The sequence below is a fragment of the Calypte anna genome, chromosome 4 (assembly GCF_003957555.1).
Source record: "Calypte anna isolate BGI_N300 chromosome 4, bCalAnn1_v1.p, whole genome shotgun sequence".
In the NCBI taxonomy this organism is placed as follows: domain Eukaryota; kingdom Metazoa; phylum Chordata; class Aves; order Apodiformes; family Trochilidae; genus Calypte; species Calypte anna.
The window spans coordinates 10,994,425-11,012,620 of NC_044247.1; the positions used below are offsets into that span (position 1 = coordinate 10,994,425).

General features: G+C 47.4%; 1 protein-coding gene across 1 annotated transcript; it reads right to left on the reverse strand.

Annotated features, from left to right (window-relative positions):
• Positions 1 to 15,392: 15,392 nt before the first annotated feature.
• On the reverse strand, positions 15,393 to 16,603 carry POU3F4 (POU class 3 homeobox 4). Its single transcript, XM_030449154.1, has one exon. It carries the CDS (start codon positions 16,524 to 16,526, stop codon positions 15,393 to 15,395), a length of 1,134 nt encoding a protein of 377 aa, XP_030305014.1. The 5' UTR covers positions 16,527 to 16,603.
• Positions 16,604 to 18,196: the final 1,593 nt, after the last annotated feature.

Consider the following 18,196-nt stretch of genomic DNA (forward strand, 5'->3'; position numbering starts at 1 on the left):
CATGCAAATAAAACTTCACACTTGTACCACACTTGTATCACCCTATGGGGAGTGAGAAACCCCAGCTCCAGGAAAATTGTCAAGCTTCATCTCTGCCTCTTAGGAAACTTCCTCCCTTTCTACCCCTGTGGCTTCTTTCCAGAGGTACCCTACAGAGAAGGGAGACCAAGGAGACTTTTCCTTTGCCTTTTGGGACATCCAGGAGCTGATGGAGCACTTTGCTAATTTCCAATATCTGGAACAAGCACCTGATGACAGAGGAAGGTAAGATGTCTGTCCCCATCATATCCACCTCCCATGTAACTCTGACCAGTTGCTATCCTGACACCCATGTGGCAGAGGTTCCTGGAAACAGTGGTGACAAAGTCTAGTTGGGGATTTATTTTTTCAATTTTGGCAGCAGAAAAATCCTCACGTGTGTGACTTTCTCCTCCAGCTCTTTGTCTGTGTGATTGCTGGAGGGGGAGAATTTGGACTGGAAGGAAGGAGCTGTTTGGCCAACCAATCTCAGGACAGAGGTGACAGAGGGACATGGTGGCATGGTTGGGTAAGCAGGGCATTGGTGTTGGGGGGTGGAGGGCCAACATCCAAAGCATCTGCATCATTTTTGCACAGACCTGAGAAGCAAACTGCTTTTATGGTCCTCTGGCTCAGCTGAACTTCATTTTAATATCTATAGAGAAACTCAAGCCCAGATTAACCTCCACTAGCCTCAGATTTCATTGTGAACATGGTTTACAGCTGTTCAGAGTTTTCTGCTGTTCCAAAGACCAATTAATTTTGGTATCAATAATTTGCTTCTTCAAAGGGTGTATCCATATGGTGGTTTTCTTTCCATAATTGAAATCATATATGATTGCTGCAAGATCCTCAAAGGTCTTGGCTTTTTTGTGGGGTTTGTTGATGCTTTTTTTTTTTTTTTTTCCCCTACTAGTTTATTTAGCCTTTCTTGGCAGCCTAAGTAGTTGCTGGTCTTACTGGTGACACAGCCCTGCTGCTGTGCTTTGGAAACACACAACACGAGGTGGCATGATTTGGATGCTGCTTTATGGTCCTACCTACTGGAGATGCCCCCATGAAAAAAAAAAAAAGAGGAAATTGCTTTTGGATAACATCACTCTCTCTGTCACAGCTGGCATTGGCTGGTGCAGATTCGTGTTTACATTTTGCTTGGAAAATGCAAACACTAATTAAGCATTACTGTTAATAGGTCCTGGGACTGGCAGGCTGGAGCCATGGCTCTGCTGCTGGCTCTGCCCTGGCTGCAGTCCATCTCACCCCACTCCCTATCTGTGGTTCCTGGCAGAAAATAAGGATAATTAATTATTCCTTTCCAAGAGGGAGGGAAGGGACACAGGGGGAGGGTCATGTAAGGACAAAATATTGTTTTACTCTGAATAAATCTGAATCCTTCCTTCAGCCTGATGAGAAAAGGCTGGGAGTGGGCTGTTCTCCCCAGGTTCAAGCCATGTCAAAACCCCTGAGCCCCTGGAGCCAGACAGCACCCAGGTACAAAAATATTCTCTATATTTTCTGCTCTTGCTTTCCGAGGCAGTTTGCTGGGCAAAACCCTTTGTGGTGCCACGTAAAGAGGTATCTTGAAGGGAGAGGAGTGGATGTGAAGCAGCACCTCATCCTGCCAGAGTCTGAATTCACTTGAATTCATTCCTTTGTTATTCTTGTGCCTAAAGCATCTCCTTTTTATGTGCCCCCGTGGCACGGAATTGTCACTGAGGTTCTTCTGCTGTTGTATGGTCCACAGCTTGGTTTTAGCTATGGCCATTTCTGGTCTTTGATGGCAGATTTGAGGTTTTTTTCTTGGCGTGCCGAGAGCAAACAGCAGCTCTTCTAATTAGGGGTGTGTAATTCCTCCCAAACCTGTCCCCCTGCCTTTGTGAGCCCATCGAGTTGCAAGCAAGCAGCAAAGCTCCCTGATTGTCCCCTCCTTTCAGCCCAGCCCCTGATGAGGAGTGTTGCTACACCTAATAAATTAAAGGACACAAAGTTAATGAATTTTTCATTTGAACTCCCAGCTAGGTATGGATTAGCTAGGCTGACGTTACTGACGAGCTCAGAATTAGAGAAGGGTCCTACAGGGACATTTTCCTCTCAACTAAAATCTTTTCATTCACCTTTTCAAGCATTATCTGGCTGGGTAGAAAGAGTTCTTTTCACAACACATAGCCTGTGGGGTCTGCTTTCTGTTCCTGCCATAAATGTGATCATTGGTTTTGTTTGTCTAATGGAGAAAAATAAAGGGCAACGTGAATGACATGGTCCTGAAAGAGGAGGAGGGATTCCTACCATCCCAAGCACAACTCTGGGGCATGAATGCTGCCAATTCCTTTAAATACCAGCCCTGATAGTTTACACCAGCTGAAGGGTGTCTTTCTGCTCTGAGCTGGGCTTCTAAATAAAACCACGCTCAAGTGACTAAAAAAAAAAAATAATTACTGAAAAAAATCATTTTAAGTCAAAGGGCTTGGATTAATTCAGAATTATTTTCCCTCAGTCTCCCATAAATTTCAAAGGACTGCAGCTGCTTTTAGCAATGCAAACTGATTTCTGGTTCCTGAGGCTGTGAACTGGCAGATACACCCTGAGCAGTTTATCCCTATTTTTCCTGTCCAAATGAAAGCTTTTCCAATGACCTTCAATTTTAGTGTTTCGATGCTCTGAAATCATCTCATTTAAAAAAATCAGAGTTTTGTTGACAATATCAGCTGCTGGAATGCAGAAGAGGCTGGGAAGTGTGGTAGGATGGGGCCACCTCCCAGGTGTCCCCGTGTCACCTCTCCAGGCTGTGGTCTGGCCATGGCCAGGGGGTTCTGCCCTTTCCCACATCCATGTGCCTGGTGCTGAACTTGGGAAGAATCCTTAATAAGAACAGAACCGAGGGGGTACAGGGCTCCCACTAATATTTATTCATCCCTTCCTACCCTTTACTGTTCATCCCTAAAAGTGTCCCTTGGTGTTTCCCCATTGGAAATCTGCTTGTCCAAGTGCTCCTCCTGCAATCCCAGTGTGATTTCACCACTCGCTCCATTTCTCCCACCAAACTGGATCATTGCTGCTGAAAATCCGAGTCACTTTGCTGAATACCTTTGAAATAATTGTGTGTTGCAATCACAAATGCATTTCAGCCATGGATTACCTTTGGCAAAAATAAAATTGGCCAAGGCCTTTGCAAATTCTGGGAAATCTGCATTTATAACTTTACTGGATAGATTATATATGGGGGATAATTGAGTTTACATTGTTGCTTTCCTTAAGCAGCAGCAGAGGAACAGTTTGCAGGAGCAAACACCTCACCTGAGTTCAGCTATTTTATCCTTTTTTTGGTTGATAAGTATTGCTGCATGTCTTGCTTTTGTGACAGGCTGGAGGAAGGGCAGAAATGGCACAGATCAGCTCAAATAATGGCTCCTTACATTAATACAAGTCCATATTATAAAGGTAAATGTTTTTCTCTCTCTCTCTTGATGTCTTTTTCATTTCCTTGAGTTAGGAGGATTTTTTTCCCCTTGTAAGCACCTGGTTCTACATGGTTCCAGGAGCTTCCTCCAGAGCTTGCCACCAGCAAAGTGCAACTCTGGGGCTCAACCAAGTCCCAGAGATGCATTGAGGAAGCAGAAAGTCTTAACCCCAGAGATCTTGATCTTTTTTTTTAGTGCTTATTGCACACTTCAAGCAGAAAACATTCCATGCAGAGAGTTCTCCACTTCCTAAATAATTTGAGATCAAAGGTCCGGGTGCTGGGCTAGGCCAGGGTGAGCATAAATCTGACTTTAACTGAGATTCATGTTTCCATTATAAAATAATTGCAAAGAAGTACCCATGGTTGTCTTAATAAATGATATTTATGCCCCTCAAGCAGCATAACTGATCCATCATCTTATACGTGGGTCTAAAAAAAGGATTAATGGTGCTGATGGTCCAATGGGTTTCTGGAGCTCATCAGATCTTTGGTCAATGTTCAGGTCCTTCAAGAAAGCCCCCACCTCTTTGGACAGGGACTTGTATTACAGACTGGGGTGTGTATAACTTGGTTTTCATGGGATGCAACAGCTTTTTGCTCCCCTCAACCCACTGTTCCTGAGCTCTGCTGCCAAAAAGCTTCTTGCAAGCCCAGCAGGAGCTGGCCTGAGGTTTGGGTCACCTTTCAGTTCAGAGAAGTAAGCACTGGAAAATGATCCCAATTTTTAATTTCAGGTCTTCTAAGCAATTCTAATAAATCCCCCAAGATGCTTGGTGCTGAACAACTGTTGTGCCTTCAGGTTGGCTGTGCTTGCAGCACGTGTCAGGTACTTTGAAAACTTTCTGGGGGTGGAGGAAGGAAGTCCTGGGGGGAAATGCTTCTCTGAAGATTTATTTTGATCAAATCTCTGTGGTTCACTTACCTAACCCAGTGCCAGCACCAGTGGCACCAGTGCCACCACCTTTCTTCTCTGCAGTCCTTTCCCCTGACACATCCTCCTTCCAGGTGCAGAGTGCAATTTCAACCCAGAAATGGGTCAAAATTATTAGTTAAAGCTAATTATAATTTTCCTAAGAGAGATTTAGATTTCTTTGCTCATAGGTTTAACGTTTCCCTTTAGGCTTCTATTCCTCCCCCTACAACATGAGAAGAAAGTTCCTGCAACCTGTTGGTCAGCACATCAGCATGGGCTGGGAGTGATGTTCCAGCTTCTGAAAATGTTACCCAGTGCTGCTGGTTTCCTCTTTTTCAAAGCTGACCACTCTTGCTGAGCATCTCTGTGGGTCTTTTTTCTGATTTATTGATTTATTTTTTAAAATTAATATAACCTCCCAGATCAGGCAGAATTTCAGTGCTTACTCCTGCTTTGTGGCCCTTTCTAATCTGCCTGGGTTTATTTGCAACTCAAATACTAAGAAAACACATTTAGGAATGTACTTCTTAATGCAACCAAAACAGATTTCAGAGGAAATATGCAGAGATAAATAACAGTTTTTGTATCTTTCAATGTGCAGTGCCTCTTCTTATTTTCTCTCTTCATTATTGCACTCACAAACAATTCATTGTTGATAATTAATATTAATTTCATACACTTAATTGACAGTATTGCCAGGGGGTGACTAGCGTGGCTTCCCCAGTATTAAATAATTTTTAGCAATTTGTACTGCTCAGCTTGCTGCTTTGCTGATTTCCCAGTGGCTTCATCTCTTCTGCATCCCCAGCCAGGCACAGGGGGAATCAGAGCAGCTCCCAATCAATAGATGAGGAGCTGGAGTGAGCAGAAAGGCTCATCCACACCACATGCCCATGAGGCTGGGATGGAAGAGTGATGAACCCCCCTGTATTTGATCCATCCAGCCACGTGGCCTCTATTGCACCAGATGTTTGCACAATATATTGCTTAGGTGTTAAGCACCATTTAAAAAGTGCAATTTTGGTCTCATCACCACCTCCCTTCCTCAGCTCCCCAGCCCTTCAGCATCCCACTCTATCCCCTTCATACCACTCACTGATTTGCTGGGGGAATATATTGAATTAATCTTTTCAGGTTCAAGCAGAATAGCAAAAATTAATGGTCAGGCTGCACTTCTTCATGTCTCTGTGGAAGAGTGCAGAGAACCCCCCTCCCAAAAAAATGTATGGAAAAAAATAGTTGTGCTCCAAAGCTGAGACCAAATGTTCTGCTTTGGGTATGGGAAGGAGGAGGAGTTTTTTGGCAGAGCTCCTCCTGCTTTGGGATTTGATTTTGTTGTTTAAAGCAGATTTTATTTGGAAAGGCTGCTTTTCTGTAATGCAAGAGTGGTTACTTCTTAAAGTACATTCAGTGGATGATTTTTATTATTTTTTCATATTTTATTTTCACAGCTCTCTTTAAGCAGAAGTGACTCCCAGTTCAGACTTGGAGTGGGTCACAGAGGGCCAGGCTTTTGTTTGGGAGTTTTTCTTCCTGCATGGACATCTGCATCATTTACAGGTGACAGAAAGAGCTGCTATACTTTTTTTTTCCCTTGCCAGGAAAATATACATGTAAATACAGCCACACACACTGCCAAGCAGAAGTTTCACAGGGGTAGGATGAAACCTTTGGATGCCCAAGTCCTTGTGCAGCAAGAGCCTGCTCTGCTGTGCTGCTGGAGCTTTGGTGGAAAGTTGATGGGATTGGTCCCTGATGAATAAAAATCTGGGTTTGTTCAAGGTTGTTTTTTGGTTTTGTTTTAATTTCTGAATGCATTCAAACCCTTTAAAAAATGTCACTGGTACCACCACCACCATTAGCCAGAGGTCTTGATTTGGGGTCTCTGTCTTTCTGAGAGAAACAGTGAAGCACAGACCCTGCTAACAGGGTGGAAAGAGCAGCAAATTTTGGTTTGTTGTTTGGTTTTGGGGTTTTTTTGTATTTTAGCCTAAAAGCCCTGAGAACTGAAAGCTACTTCTGAAGTCCACTGGAACATCTGCTGCTGGTCAGTGATGGAGATGGGATGGGATGGGTTTCTGGTACCTTCTGGCTGGGGTGATTTGTTGTTATGTCACAGGATGTGTGGCTTTGGGTTCTGTGGTGTCATCTCTTCCTTTTTAACTGTTTCAGAGGAGCAAATAAATTTTGTGCTGGTTTCGTGTTCCTGTTACAGCCCTTGCCTTCAGGACAGATTCACTCATTGCCTTTTTCTGCTCTCGTTACAGTGTTTGTGATGAGAATGAGGCCTCATAATTTTAATGCCCAGCATCGCCTGGGAAAGACTATAAACATTTAATAGACTCATAAACACAGACTTTAACCTTTTCAATATTCTGTGGCTGGATTGGCCCTTGCTGCAATCCCCACAGGTTCCTGCTGTGGACACGAGGCATGGCCAGGGTGAGGGAATCAAACAGCAGAAATCCCAGAAAGGTCAAATCATTGCAGTTGACTATTATCTGCTTGAGAATATATGAGGCGTTACGAGCCCTGGGACTGCATTTTTTGTGGCTTAGGTTGGGGCAAGAGGAAGAAATAGCCTGGCATAAATCACCCCTGGTGACAGTTGTTGTAATGGAGATGGAAACGAGCCCCCCCCCAACCCTGAACTCTCACTTTTAATCCTTCTGTGGGATGTGCAGGGTGTCCACCCTCCTCTTGTCCCATCTCCCACCCTCTCCTGCTCTCAAGATACAAAACTCAGCAAAAAGTGTTTTGTAGTCAAGATGTGGGATGTTACAGAGCAGGGAAAAATTCCCAGGGAGTTTGACCCTTTGGATGGGGGGGTAGCTGGAGATGGTGTGGAATTGGTAGGAAGCAAATGGACACAGCACTCAGTTTTCATCTGGGTTTGGGATGAAGGTTCCACGACAGGTGCTCTTGTTTCCTGGACTGGGCTGGAATGGCTCCACACATTATTTTGGCCCAAGGAATGGTGTTTGCAGAGTTTCCTTGTTCCTAGGAAAGAAAAATCCCCAGCACAGAGGGTTGAGAGGCAACAACCAGGGTTGGGGGTGCAGGTTCTGGGGTGAAATGCTGTGAGCCCAGTGCCCACCTCCCTGCTCCCAGGTTCAGGAAGGGAACCCAGGACCTTCCCCATCTCTCCTGCACCCCTCCCTGGCAGTACATCAGCAGAGCATGGCCAGGGGGAACATTTGGTCACTGAGGAGCTCTCTCCACCATGGGAAGCTGACAGCTCAACAATCCCAGTTTGTCATTTTCTCATAGACCATCCTGAAAAAAATCTTTGAACTTCAGCTTTGTACTCAAAATCTAATCCATTTATCTAATCCTCCCTGTGCCACTGCATTTTTTTGTTTGTTTTTTTGGAGAAAACCATTTCCAGTCACGTTACCACGTTTTCATTTCTCTCTAGATTTTGTTACAAAGGTAAATCTTGGGCTGTGCTACAGCTTTACTATACAATGAAGAATATACAACAGCAACACTTACCCTATTATTTTTTTTCAGTAAGATTTCCCCTGGCTGTCTCATTTTGGGTGAGTTTCAGGCTCTGCAGCAGGAATGAGAAGTTTTGGCTGAGCCAGGCAGGATTTGGGAGCACTGTGTCATTCCTGCACTTGGCTTTGTGGAGCATCACCTACAGAGAAGTTTGCTTACTCAGTTGAAAAGCAGAATTGTCCACAAGAATTCCAACCTTGCAGCATCTTTACTGGGACAGAATTCCCACTGCTGAGTTGTTTCCTTCGTGAAGAAGTGATGGCAAAGGGAATAAAGTTTGGGATCCATATTCTGTTCGTGCACAGAGCTAGAATCATCCTGTGCAGTTAGCAATCCCCCCTGTGACATTTTACAGGATGGTTTCTGCAAACTCAAAATTCCAGCAGTAAATTAACATTTCTGGAGTCCAGGAGACCCACCGTGGCCATACAGTGTGTGAAGCAAAGGATCACACACTCAGGTCCAACAGCCTGTGTGTCCATGCCTTAGCAACCCCACTTCTAGGTTGTCGGGGAGGGAGAGACTTTTTTCTGTGGCTGATTTTTTTCCTTGCCTGCAAGTATTTTCTGGCAAGATGTTGATTTTTTTTTTTCCTTGTTCCCCCCCTCCAGTCCCACAGCAGCCCAGCCCTGCCTCCCCCCTCAGGAACTGCACAGAATTGGTGTGGTGGGTGGGACCCCCAGCACCTGCTGGGAGCCTTTCAAGCTGCTTTAACTGGATCACAAGTTCCTAACTGCAGAGAGATGTAAGGGAGACTAATCCCATCATCCAGACAGAAGTACAAGCCCTGGATGGGGAGCAGCTCATGTTACCTCCATTTGCACTCCAGCAGACCTGGCAGGAGGGGTTCAGATGTTATCATTCCACCCCCCAAGCCACTTTCTGATGAGTAAGGTCTGTGGGCTGATTTTATTTTTAAATATTTTAAATATTATTTTAAAAATAAATTTTAACTTTTATGTTTGCTATTAACATATTTTTCTATTTTTATTTATTGATAATTTTTTTCTAAAAATGTTTCTTTTCTCTTTTTCCTTCCCCAGGTCTGATGATAAACATGTGAAACAAAACTTCATGCTTTGGCCAAAAAGGAAACCAACCTCATTTCAGAAATGGCATTTCTACTTTAGGTAAATATTATTTGTACTCGAGGAGCAGAAGTCAGGGACTGGCACCATTTAAAAAATAGAATAAAATCCAGCAGCAGAATCCTGGAGCACCATTTTAATCCCAGGGGTGAGAGAGAGGGGCTGCTGCCCAGCTTCTCAAAGGCCCAGCTTGGAATGGCCACATTTTAAAAATGATTTTTGCAGCAGCAGATTCCTTGGTGTGGTTTGAGCACTGCTCTGTGCCCACAGAACATGGAGCAGGAGCTGCAGAGCCAGGACCTGGCAATTGATGGCACCCACAAGCCAGAGATGGCAGAAATTCTTTTTATCATTTGCTTTTTAATTTTTGTTGACTCCTTTTTTCTGTCCCCTTCTGAGATTTAATACTGTTTTGCCATTTGCATTAAAGAGGTGATGCTCCAAAGCTCTGATTGCGAAGGAGGGGCCCCTACAAACCATCACCACCACGTAAAGGGGTAGTTTGAAATCCTTTTGCTTTTCTGAATCTTAAAAAAACTCAACCAAAAATCCATTTGGGGCAAGGTTTCACATGCTGGTCCTCAGCATGGAAGCTTCCTTTCCCTTACATTCAACCAAAAAGTTATTTAGTTTGGCCCTTTCTGTATCTGATGGTGCTAACAACTACAGAAAAAAAAAAAAAGATACTTATTGCTTTAATAAAGGTTTTGATTTGGGAATTATTTACCATTTGGAATTCCATAAGCTCTAATTGCTTTTGATTCTTCAGAATTTATATAATGGAAAGCAGCTGAAATACTGGGGTTTAAAAAGGGGCTCTTGCACATTTGAAGTAAATTTTATCCTGCAATCAGTTATAAAGATCTTAACTGCAGCTATCACGTATCCTAAAGATGTAATTGCTGTGGAGCCTTTCCAGTCTGTTGGTTGTAGGAGGCTGGAAAAGAGGGGGAAAGGGAGCACAAATGAGGACCCTGATCTCTTGTATTTTGGGGGAGACTGGCACCTGCTTAAAATCTTATACCTATGTTTTTTTCTAGGATGGAGCCGCAGGATTAGACACAAGTGACACAAGTGAGTAATTTAATTTGCACGGGGGAGCTCGGTGAGTTACACAGCAGCTGCTCTGGTGAGTAAAATGGTGAATTGTGTCTGGGTTTTTTGGGGATAAGACCCTTGGCCAAAGGGCATCACCCCCAGCCCTGTATTCTCCCTGCTTCCTTCAGTTTTAAACAAGCCTCTGCCCTAAAAATCAGTGGCAATTTTGGTACAGAGGTCCATTAGGACCAGGTGCTCAGGTCTGCTCTGCTTGAACCTGTAGAATTGTTCCTTAAAGAAAGATATTAAAACCAAAACAAAACAACAAACCAAACCAAAACCACAACAAAACAAACAAACAAACAAAAAAACTCCAATTAACATACTTAATTTTGAGAGATTTTAAAAGCATCTTGGTCAAATGTAAGTCTGAGTGCAGAGTTATTGGTCCATATTCTGAATGATCTGCAAAGACCACTCTGAGGGGAGGCAGCATCCCTCCCTCATTACTTGGAGTCATTCTTCCTTCCAAGTGAACCCCCTCCCATGGTCTTCTGCAGAGGAGGAAAGCACAGCCTGAGAATATTTGAAATTTACATCCAAAGGAAGCCTCGGGTTTCATAGAACATAAAATGCACAAGGAGCTTCAGCCTCAGAAATTGTTGAAGATGTTGAACACTCTCCATTAGAATCACAAAAGCAGTGTAATTCACTGTTATCAGAGAAACGCTTTCTTCCAACCCTTTCTTCTTTAAAGAGAGATTTCCCTACTAAATGAGTATCTTCCAGTAGTGTGGATGGTTTGCTAAGTACACACCATAAATTCTTCATACTGGGAGCCAGAGGATGCAGAACCAGGCTGCTTGGGTCCTCCAAGGAGAGCAGAGGGAAAGCTGCTGGGAGCCCAGAGGTTTGCAGAAGCTGCTGGGATGGCTGCAGGGGGGTGGGCAGCTTACATAAAGCCTGGGTGTGCTCATTCTGGATTCACTTGCTTCTCACGAAGACCAAATTTGGAGTCTCTCATTCTTATGATTATACCCCATGCTTCTTTCCACCCCCTCTCGAGTTCTTTTTTTAAGAATTTCCTAAATCCAGAAGGTAACCTGAGCCGTGGCTCTGAAGCTGCAGTTGCTTTTCCTGCTCTTGGTTTGGTGGGACTTTTGGAGGCTGAGCATCCCCGGGATGCTGGGGCCTCCCCAGGCACACCCTGTAGGATGGGCAGCAAAGGAGACAACAGTGATCTGTATTTAACATTAGGTGGCACAAAAGAGTTTCCTTTTGCTCACAGTAATACTGAAACGTATGGGCAGGGACGAGCAGAGACTTTCTTTTTCTTTTTTTTTTTTTAAATGAAATTATCCTTTTTTTTTTTTTTTTTTACTTTTTTTTTTCGTTGTTCCCCAGCTTTCAAATAATCTTTGAAGTACTTTCTGTTTGTAAACCCGGTTGTGTTTTAAGTTACATCTCTTTTCTCTCTTATTTTAAAATAACTCAGCTCTGGCTCTAGTTGCATTTACAGAACAGCCAAAAAGGCTCTGAAACAGCCTCATTTCAGTGAAACAGCCTCCTGTCCTTCCTCCAAACCAGTGCTGGCTGGAAGAACTTCACCCCTGGGGACCCTGGATGTTAAGAACCAGAGTGACCACGCAGGGTATGTTTTGGGGTGAAGCTTTTCCTCCATGTCCTTAGTTGGGGCTCTTTACAAACCACAGCTCTTTACTCATGGTTTGGTACCCACCCTATATGGTGCACACAACTGATGATGATTTTTTTTTTTTTTTTTTTTGGTTTTACTAAGGAATGTGATCTGGGGGAGCACTCTATTTCCTTCTCCTTCTGCTATAATCCCTTTCTGAAACAGTTGCAGGTCGTTGTCCCACTGCAGGGTCAACCAGGCCTTGCTTGCACCACCTCTGTGGGGGCTGCACTGTGCTGCAGCTTGCAAAAATTTACCAAATAAAACCCAACATAAATAAATCAGATTTGTGGTCAAGAAACAAAGCATTTGGTAACATCCCAAATCCTTCTGGCTAACAGGTAGAGGATGGTGTGGTTGCTGAAAGCAAAGAAGGTTCCTGGCCACTCTGCTCCTGCTCTGCTGGGTCACCGAGGACAAGACAGCTCAGGGCTCCTAAAGGTAATTTTCAAAAAACCCCAAACTGACCTGTTTGCAGAAGGGTTGGTTATTGTTTTCTCCAAGACTCAGCTTCAAAAAAGGGGAAACAAAAGAAAAGGAAAATTAAAAAAAGAAGAAAAAAGGAAAAAAAAAAAAAGAGGCTAGTTCATCTAGTTCATTAGTGATGCTGTGAAGTTTGCTGCTTTCCTACCCCCCTGCAGAGCCCCCCCTTCTGCCGGGGCTGGAGCTTCCCTGGTTCTCCCCCCTGAGCTGTGATTATCTGGGATTGTTCCTCCCCAGCAGCCGCGGTGCCGTCCGGGGGGAGCCGGGGGCGGCCCGGCCCCGGGGGGGTTCAGGAGCCCCGGAGGAGGGCGGGGGTGGGTGGGTGTGTGGAGGGGAGGTGGGAACAAAAGAAACTTCCTTCGTGCCCTGATTCCTGCTCCTCGGGGTGATGGTGGGGGGATGTGGAGATAAAAACCCCCATCAGGGTCCCGTCGGTCCCTCCCGCGGGCGCGCAGAGCCGCGGTGCGGTGGAGGGGAGCGCGGAGGCAGCGCATACACTGATATGCATTATAGATATAGTTATTTATATATATATATACACAGAGATATAAAAATATAAATACACACATAGAGGCACGCACAACTCTTGCTATAGACTGGTTATAGCCGCAGCGGCGCATCCTGCCCCGAAAAAAAAAGCCGCAAAAATCCCTTTTCCACCCCAAAAGCGCTTTTTCCGCGGGGCCGCGGCAGGTGGAACCCAGCGCTGCCGGGCTTGGACCCCCCCTCACCCCTCGAACCCCCTCCCCGGGAGGGATCCGGCCCCTCCCGGCAAGGGGAACCCAGGGAGAGAGGGGGGAGCCAAACCAGGGGGGTCCCCACTGCCCCCCCTGCCCGCACCCCCAGCTCGGCCACCAGAGCACAAACAAACGCAACGTAATTTATAATATTTTTTTTCCTTTTTTTTTTTTTTTGAAAAAATGTTTATTTAAACCTTTTCCTTATTTTTTTTTTCCTTTTACAACAATAAAATATTGTGTCGATATAAACCCCTTGACTAAAACTGGTCGACAACCAAATGTTACAGCCACTCGTTATTTTTTTTTTCCAACACCCATTTAGGTTTTTTTCTTTCTTTCTTCCTCAAACGTTTTTTTTTCCTTTTTTTTTTTAAATTTTTTTTTAAACATAATGCGGAATTTATTGAAAATAAATAATTGTTGGCAACTGCAATAGGCAATTTTGGATAAAATTGTTGAAAAAAGCAACCTTTAATGAAAATAGCGTTTATTATACATCAGTTACTAAATGAATAAACTAAATGATCTTTCTTTAAATTAATAACTTCCAAAAAACGTTTAATATACAAAACTGTACAGTTATAAAGTTGGCAGAAATAGGCAGGTCCTCAGTGTGGAGTTTATTTTTTTTGTCTTTTTTCCCTTTTTTTTTCCCCCCCCCTTTTTTTTCTTTTTTTTTTTTTTTTTCTTTTTTTTTTTTCTTTCTTTTTTTAAGGGCTTACTGAAAAATACTTGAAAAATATAAATGTCGAAATGAAAAAATCTGAACGCTGGGGCGGGAGAGAGAAAGAGAGGGGCTGCGCGGGGAGCCGCGGAGCGGGGCTGCACCAGGGGAGGGCAAAAAAGGGGAGGACGAGCCTGGGGGTAGGGGGAGAGCCCGGCCCGGCCGCAGGGAATGAACTTGGCCGTGGACACACACAGGCAGCGATTCCTCTCCGTGGGTGCCCGGGTGCTGGGCACCCCCATACACCCCTCCTTGATCCAAATATATCCAGGAGAGGGGGGGTTACAGCTCAGCACTGCCCTGTGCCGAAAAATGGTTATGGTTGTAGCATCTTGGTGACTTTTTCTTTGTTTGTTTCTTTTTTCTCTCTCTCTGTTCGCTTTCGGCTTTTTTTAGTTGTTGCTTTTGTTGTTTTGTTTTTTTATATATATAAATAAAAGCTTTTCAACAAATGCAGCATCTCCCTGTGACGCGGAAATAAGCTCAGCGTGAACCCAAACGCGTTTTCTCTGTCCCCATCCACCCCACCCCCCCCCCCAGAAATCCATCAGACACCTCATTCCTCTTCCCTATCGAAACAAAACACAGAGAAACCCATTTCCGAAGCCAAAGCGCAGAAGTATCAAGGTGTTTTACTACAGACCTCTCAGTCTGGCGCTGACCAGAAAGCCCAACTCATCTTCGGAAAGAAAAGGATCGGCCAATCCCCCGGGGTTGTTTGTGATGCTTAATTTCGGGTCAATCTCGTAGAAATGACATTATGATGATGATTATTATGTATATATATATTTTTTTTTCCTTAGGAGAAGAGGGGAGGCGGGAGAAAGTCAGGATTGTAACCCCACCGTCTTACGGTGTCGGGAAGTCCTTGAAAAGGCAGAGAAAAGCTGCAACAAATCAGCCTGTTCTTCCATAACCGTGTGCGCGGGGCTCCGCGGGTGCGGAGGGGACCCCCAGCTCCTTGGGGGGCTGTGGGGGGGAGAGAAAGGAGGGGGCAGAAGGAAGGGCCGCGGCTGCCCTGCCCCGTCCCCGCTGGGTGACATAGCCGGTGCGTGGGGAGAGGGAGAAAGGTTTGGACTGATCAATTCGATACAAATTAGGTCACAAATATTGTGTACAGTTTGTAGTAAAACACCTCAGACATTTAAAAACGCTATATAAGTCTTTAAAAATGCAAAACTAGTCTATTGTAAAACAGATTCACCTGAAATACAGCTGATATAACCAAGGCGCTGGAAGGTTATTCATAGGCACACATCTGTCTTTCCTTTTCTGTCGGCTTTTCCTTAATTTTTTTCTTTTTTTCTTTTTTTTTTTCCTCGTGGGTTCTTTTTTTTTTTTTCCTTTTTTAAAAAGTTTTTTTTCTTGTTGTTCTTTTTAACGTTTGTTTTTTTGTTTGTTTTGTTCTGGGTTTTTTTTGTTGGTGGTGGTGGTGGTGTTTGGTTTTTTTTGTTTGTTTGTTTTTTTCTTTTTTTGTCCATCTTCCTAGCGGAGCCCGAAAACAAACCTTGTCCGCGAGTAAACACCGTGCTCTGATCAGAGGAGGAAAAAAAAGATCGTAGAAGAAGAAGAAAAAAATATTGCCGCTGGATCAGGGAGCCGGGACCCCCCCGCCGCTCCGCTCCGCTCCGTTCCGCCGCTCCCGGAGCCCGTCCGTGCCCGCCCCGGCGGCGGCCCCGCGCTGCCCGCAGTCCTGCCCGCAGCCCTGCCCGCCCCAACCGGCCCCGGTCAGAGGTCGTGGCATCCCGTGTCCGTTTTAACGCCGTGGGAATAGACTTCGTGTTGCGGTTGTTCACCCGGCGGGGTCATCCGCTTCTCTTTTTGCCGTCGGTTGCAGAACCAGACCCGCACCACCTCCTTCTCCAGCTGCAGGCTGTCCGCCAGGGAGGAGATCTCTTGGGCGGCCGGCTTGGGACACTTGAGAAAGTGCGTTTCCAAGACGCCCTTGACACTCACCTCGATGGAGGTCCTCTTCTTCCTCTTCCTCCCCTGCGCCGCGATCTTGTCGATGCTGGTGGGGCTGCCGGTGGAGGAGTCGGCCTCCTCCAGCCACTTGTTCAGCAGCGGCTTCAGCTTGCACATGTTCTTGAAGCTGAGCTGCAGGGCCTCGAAGCGGCAGATGGTGGTCTGCGAGAAGACGTTGCCGTAGAGGGTCCCCAGGGCCAAGCCCACGTCGGCCTGGGTGAAGCCCAGCTTGATCCGACGCTGCTTGAACTGCTTGGCGAACTGCTCCAGCTCATCCGAGGTCGGCGTCTCCTCGTCCGAGTGGTCCTGGCAGTGATGCCCGCCCAGCTCGCCGTGCTCCCCGCCGCCCTCGCCCCTCAACCCCGGGTGCAAGCCCTGGGCGGCGGCTGCCGCTGCCGCCGCCGCCGCTGCCGCCGCCGCCGATGTGGGGGGCGGTGGGGTCAGCCCCCCGTGCTCCAGCATGCCGCCCACCGCGAAACCCGCCTGCGAGTAGACGTTGAGGGGCTGCCCGGCGGCGGCGGGGGCCAGCGAGGCGCTGTGGGCCGGGCTGGCCCCCCAAGCGCTGGGATGGTTGGCGTGGGGCGAGTGATGGGAGACGTGGGGCGAGCGGTGATGGATGATGGCGCCCAGCTGCAGGTCCTCCCGGCCCGGTTTGACGTCGGGCTGCTCCAGCGGGCCACCGGCCAGAGCCGAGGGCCAGGGCCCGCCGTCGCTCAGGCTGGTGACCCAGTGGTGCCCCAGCGGGTGCCCATTGCCGGGGACGCCCTGCAGGTACTCGCTCTGCAGCAGCTTCTGCGGGTTGCGGAAGGGGCTCCCCTGCTGCATGCCCGCGCCGTCCGCATGGGCGAGCGAGCCGGAGCCGAGGAGGCTGTAGGGGTTGGAGGCGGCTGTGGCCATGGCCGCCGCGCAGCCCCCACGAGTTATACTGTGGCGGCGACGCCGCTTCAGCCTTTGACATCCACCGGCACGGCGGCCCGGGGCAGCGGCCGAACGGAGATTGACGGACGAAGCGGCCAATGGGAGAGCTTCGCCGGCGGGGCCGCGCCGCCGGGACCAATCGAGGGGAAGAGGAGGCCGGCGGAGGGGCGGGGCGAAGGGCGCCGGCAACCGCGCGGGCCCGAGGCAGGAAGTGAATCACTCCGCCGGCACCGGGGGCCGGACGCCAGGCGGCCCCGCCGCTTAACTCCTTCCGCGCCGCGGTGCGGACCGGGCGGGGGGAGACGGGAGGAGGGGAAGGGAAAGGGGGGTGGTGTGTTTGTGTGTATGGGAGGTGGGGGGTACGCGGGGCACGGCTTAAATGGGGAGCGATTAGCGCTGGGGGAGCGCACGGCAGAGGTTAAACGGCGGCTCCCCGGCGGCAGCCCTGCGCGACCACCCCGGTGCAGCCCGCGGTTCCTCCGCTGCCCTCGGGCCGCCCGGTCTCGGAGAGTTGCGGTGCCCGGTTCCGTTCCTCTGCGCCGGTGGCTGTTTTGCTAAGCCGCATCGGTCCCGTGCGCACCCCGGTGCGCTGGCAGAATAATAATAATAATAATTATAATAATAAAAATGTCATAAATCAAAATAAACCAACAAAAAACCTCATTCCAAAATAATAATTTCTTTCTTTCTTTTTTTTTTTTTTTTTTTTAAAGCCCCGAAAAGCACTTTCCGGCTTCCCCGTCAATACATCCCCGTGGTTCCTCCTCAAAAGTTTGCGATCCGGAACCTCACGGGCGTGCGGTGAAATGAACCAAACCGAACCAAAACAAACCAAAACAAACAAACAAAAACAACGAAAACGGGGGAAAAGGGGAAATCGAGGGGGAAAAGCGGCGTGCGGTCCCCAGCCCCCTTCCCCTTCCCCACCCTCTCTCCGCCACCACCCCAATCCCCCTCCTTCCTCCAAGGGGGTCTGGGCGGGGGGAGCCCGGTGCCCCCCGGCTGGCTGGGGCCCGGCGGGCAGAGCCCCGGAGCCGAGCGGGGCCCCTCGGCGGGGCTGGCGGGGGCTCCGGCGGGGAGAGCCAAACCCCCTCGGTCCCTCCGACCCGCTCCCGAGTTAAAAAGTGACCTTTTCCCTGCATAATTTTGGAGGTAACCTAGCTGCGTAATTATATTTGCACTTACAGAAGACTGCATCAGAGTTCCCTTATTGGTTTGAAATTCCATTAAATATATTGCAAGAGCTCCTAGGTTAAGCTTGATTTAAATTTGCATACATTTTCATATATTTAGCAGAAATAAAAGAAGGCTTGCAGCTACCAGAAAGTCATTAAGGCATTAGTTTCTCTGAGAAGACAGATCTGAAGAAAATTCAAGAAAATGAGAAAATAGATATAAATAAGGTGAGAGCGCTCCTCTGATTCCTTTATAGCCGGGTAGCATCGCTTTCCTCATTATAATAATAATAATCACATTAATTTCTCGCCGGGGCTCGGGCGTGCGAGAAGGGGCACAGCCTGGGCTGGCAGCTAAAGAGCGGAGCCGGCTGCGTGGCTGGGGGCACAATCGCGATATATCGGGGAGCCTGCGGGTCCTCGGGAGCATCCCCGGCGGGCGGCTGCTGCGCTGCGCACCCGCGCCCGCTCCGC

Coding starts and splice junctions, on each gene's coding strand:
- POU3F4 (XM_030449154.1), bottom strand. CDS start 16,526: ATGGCCACAGCCGCCTCCAACCCCTACAGCCTCCTCGGCTCCGGCTCG.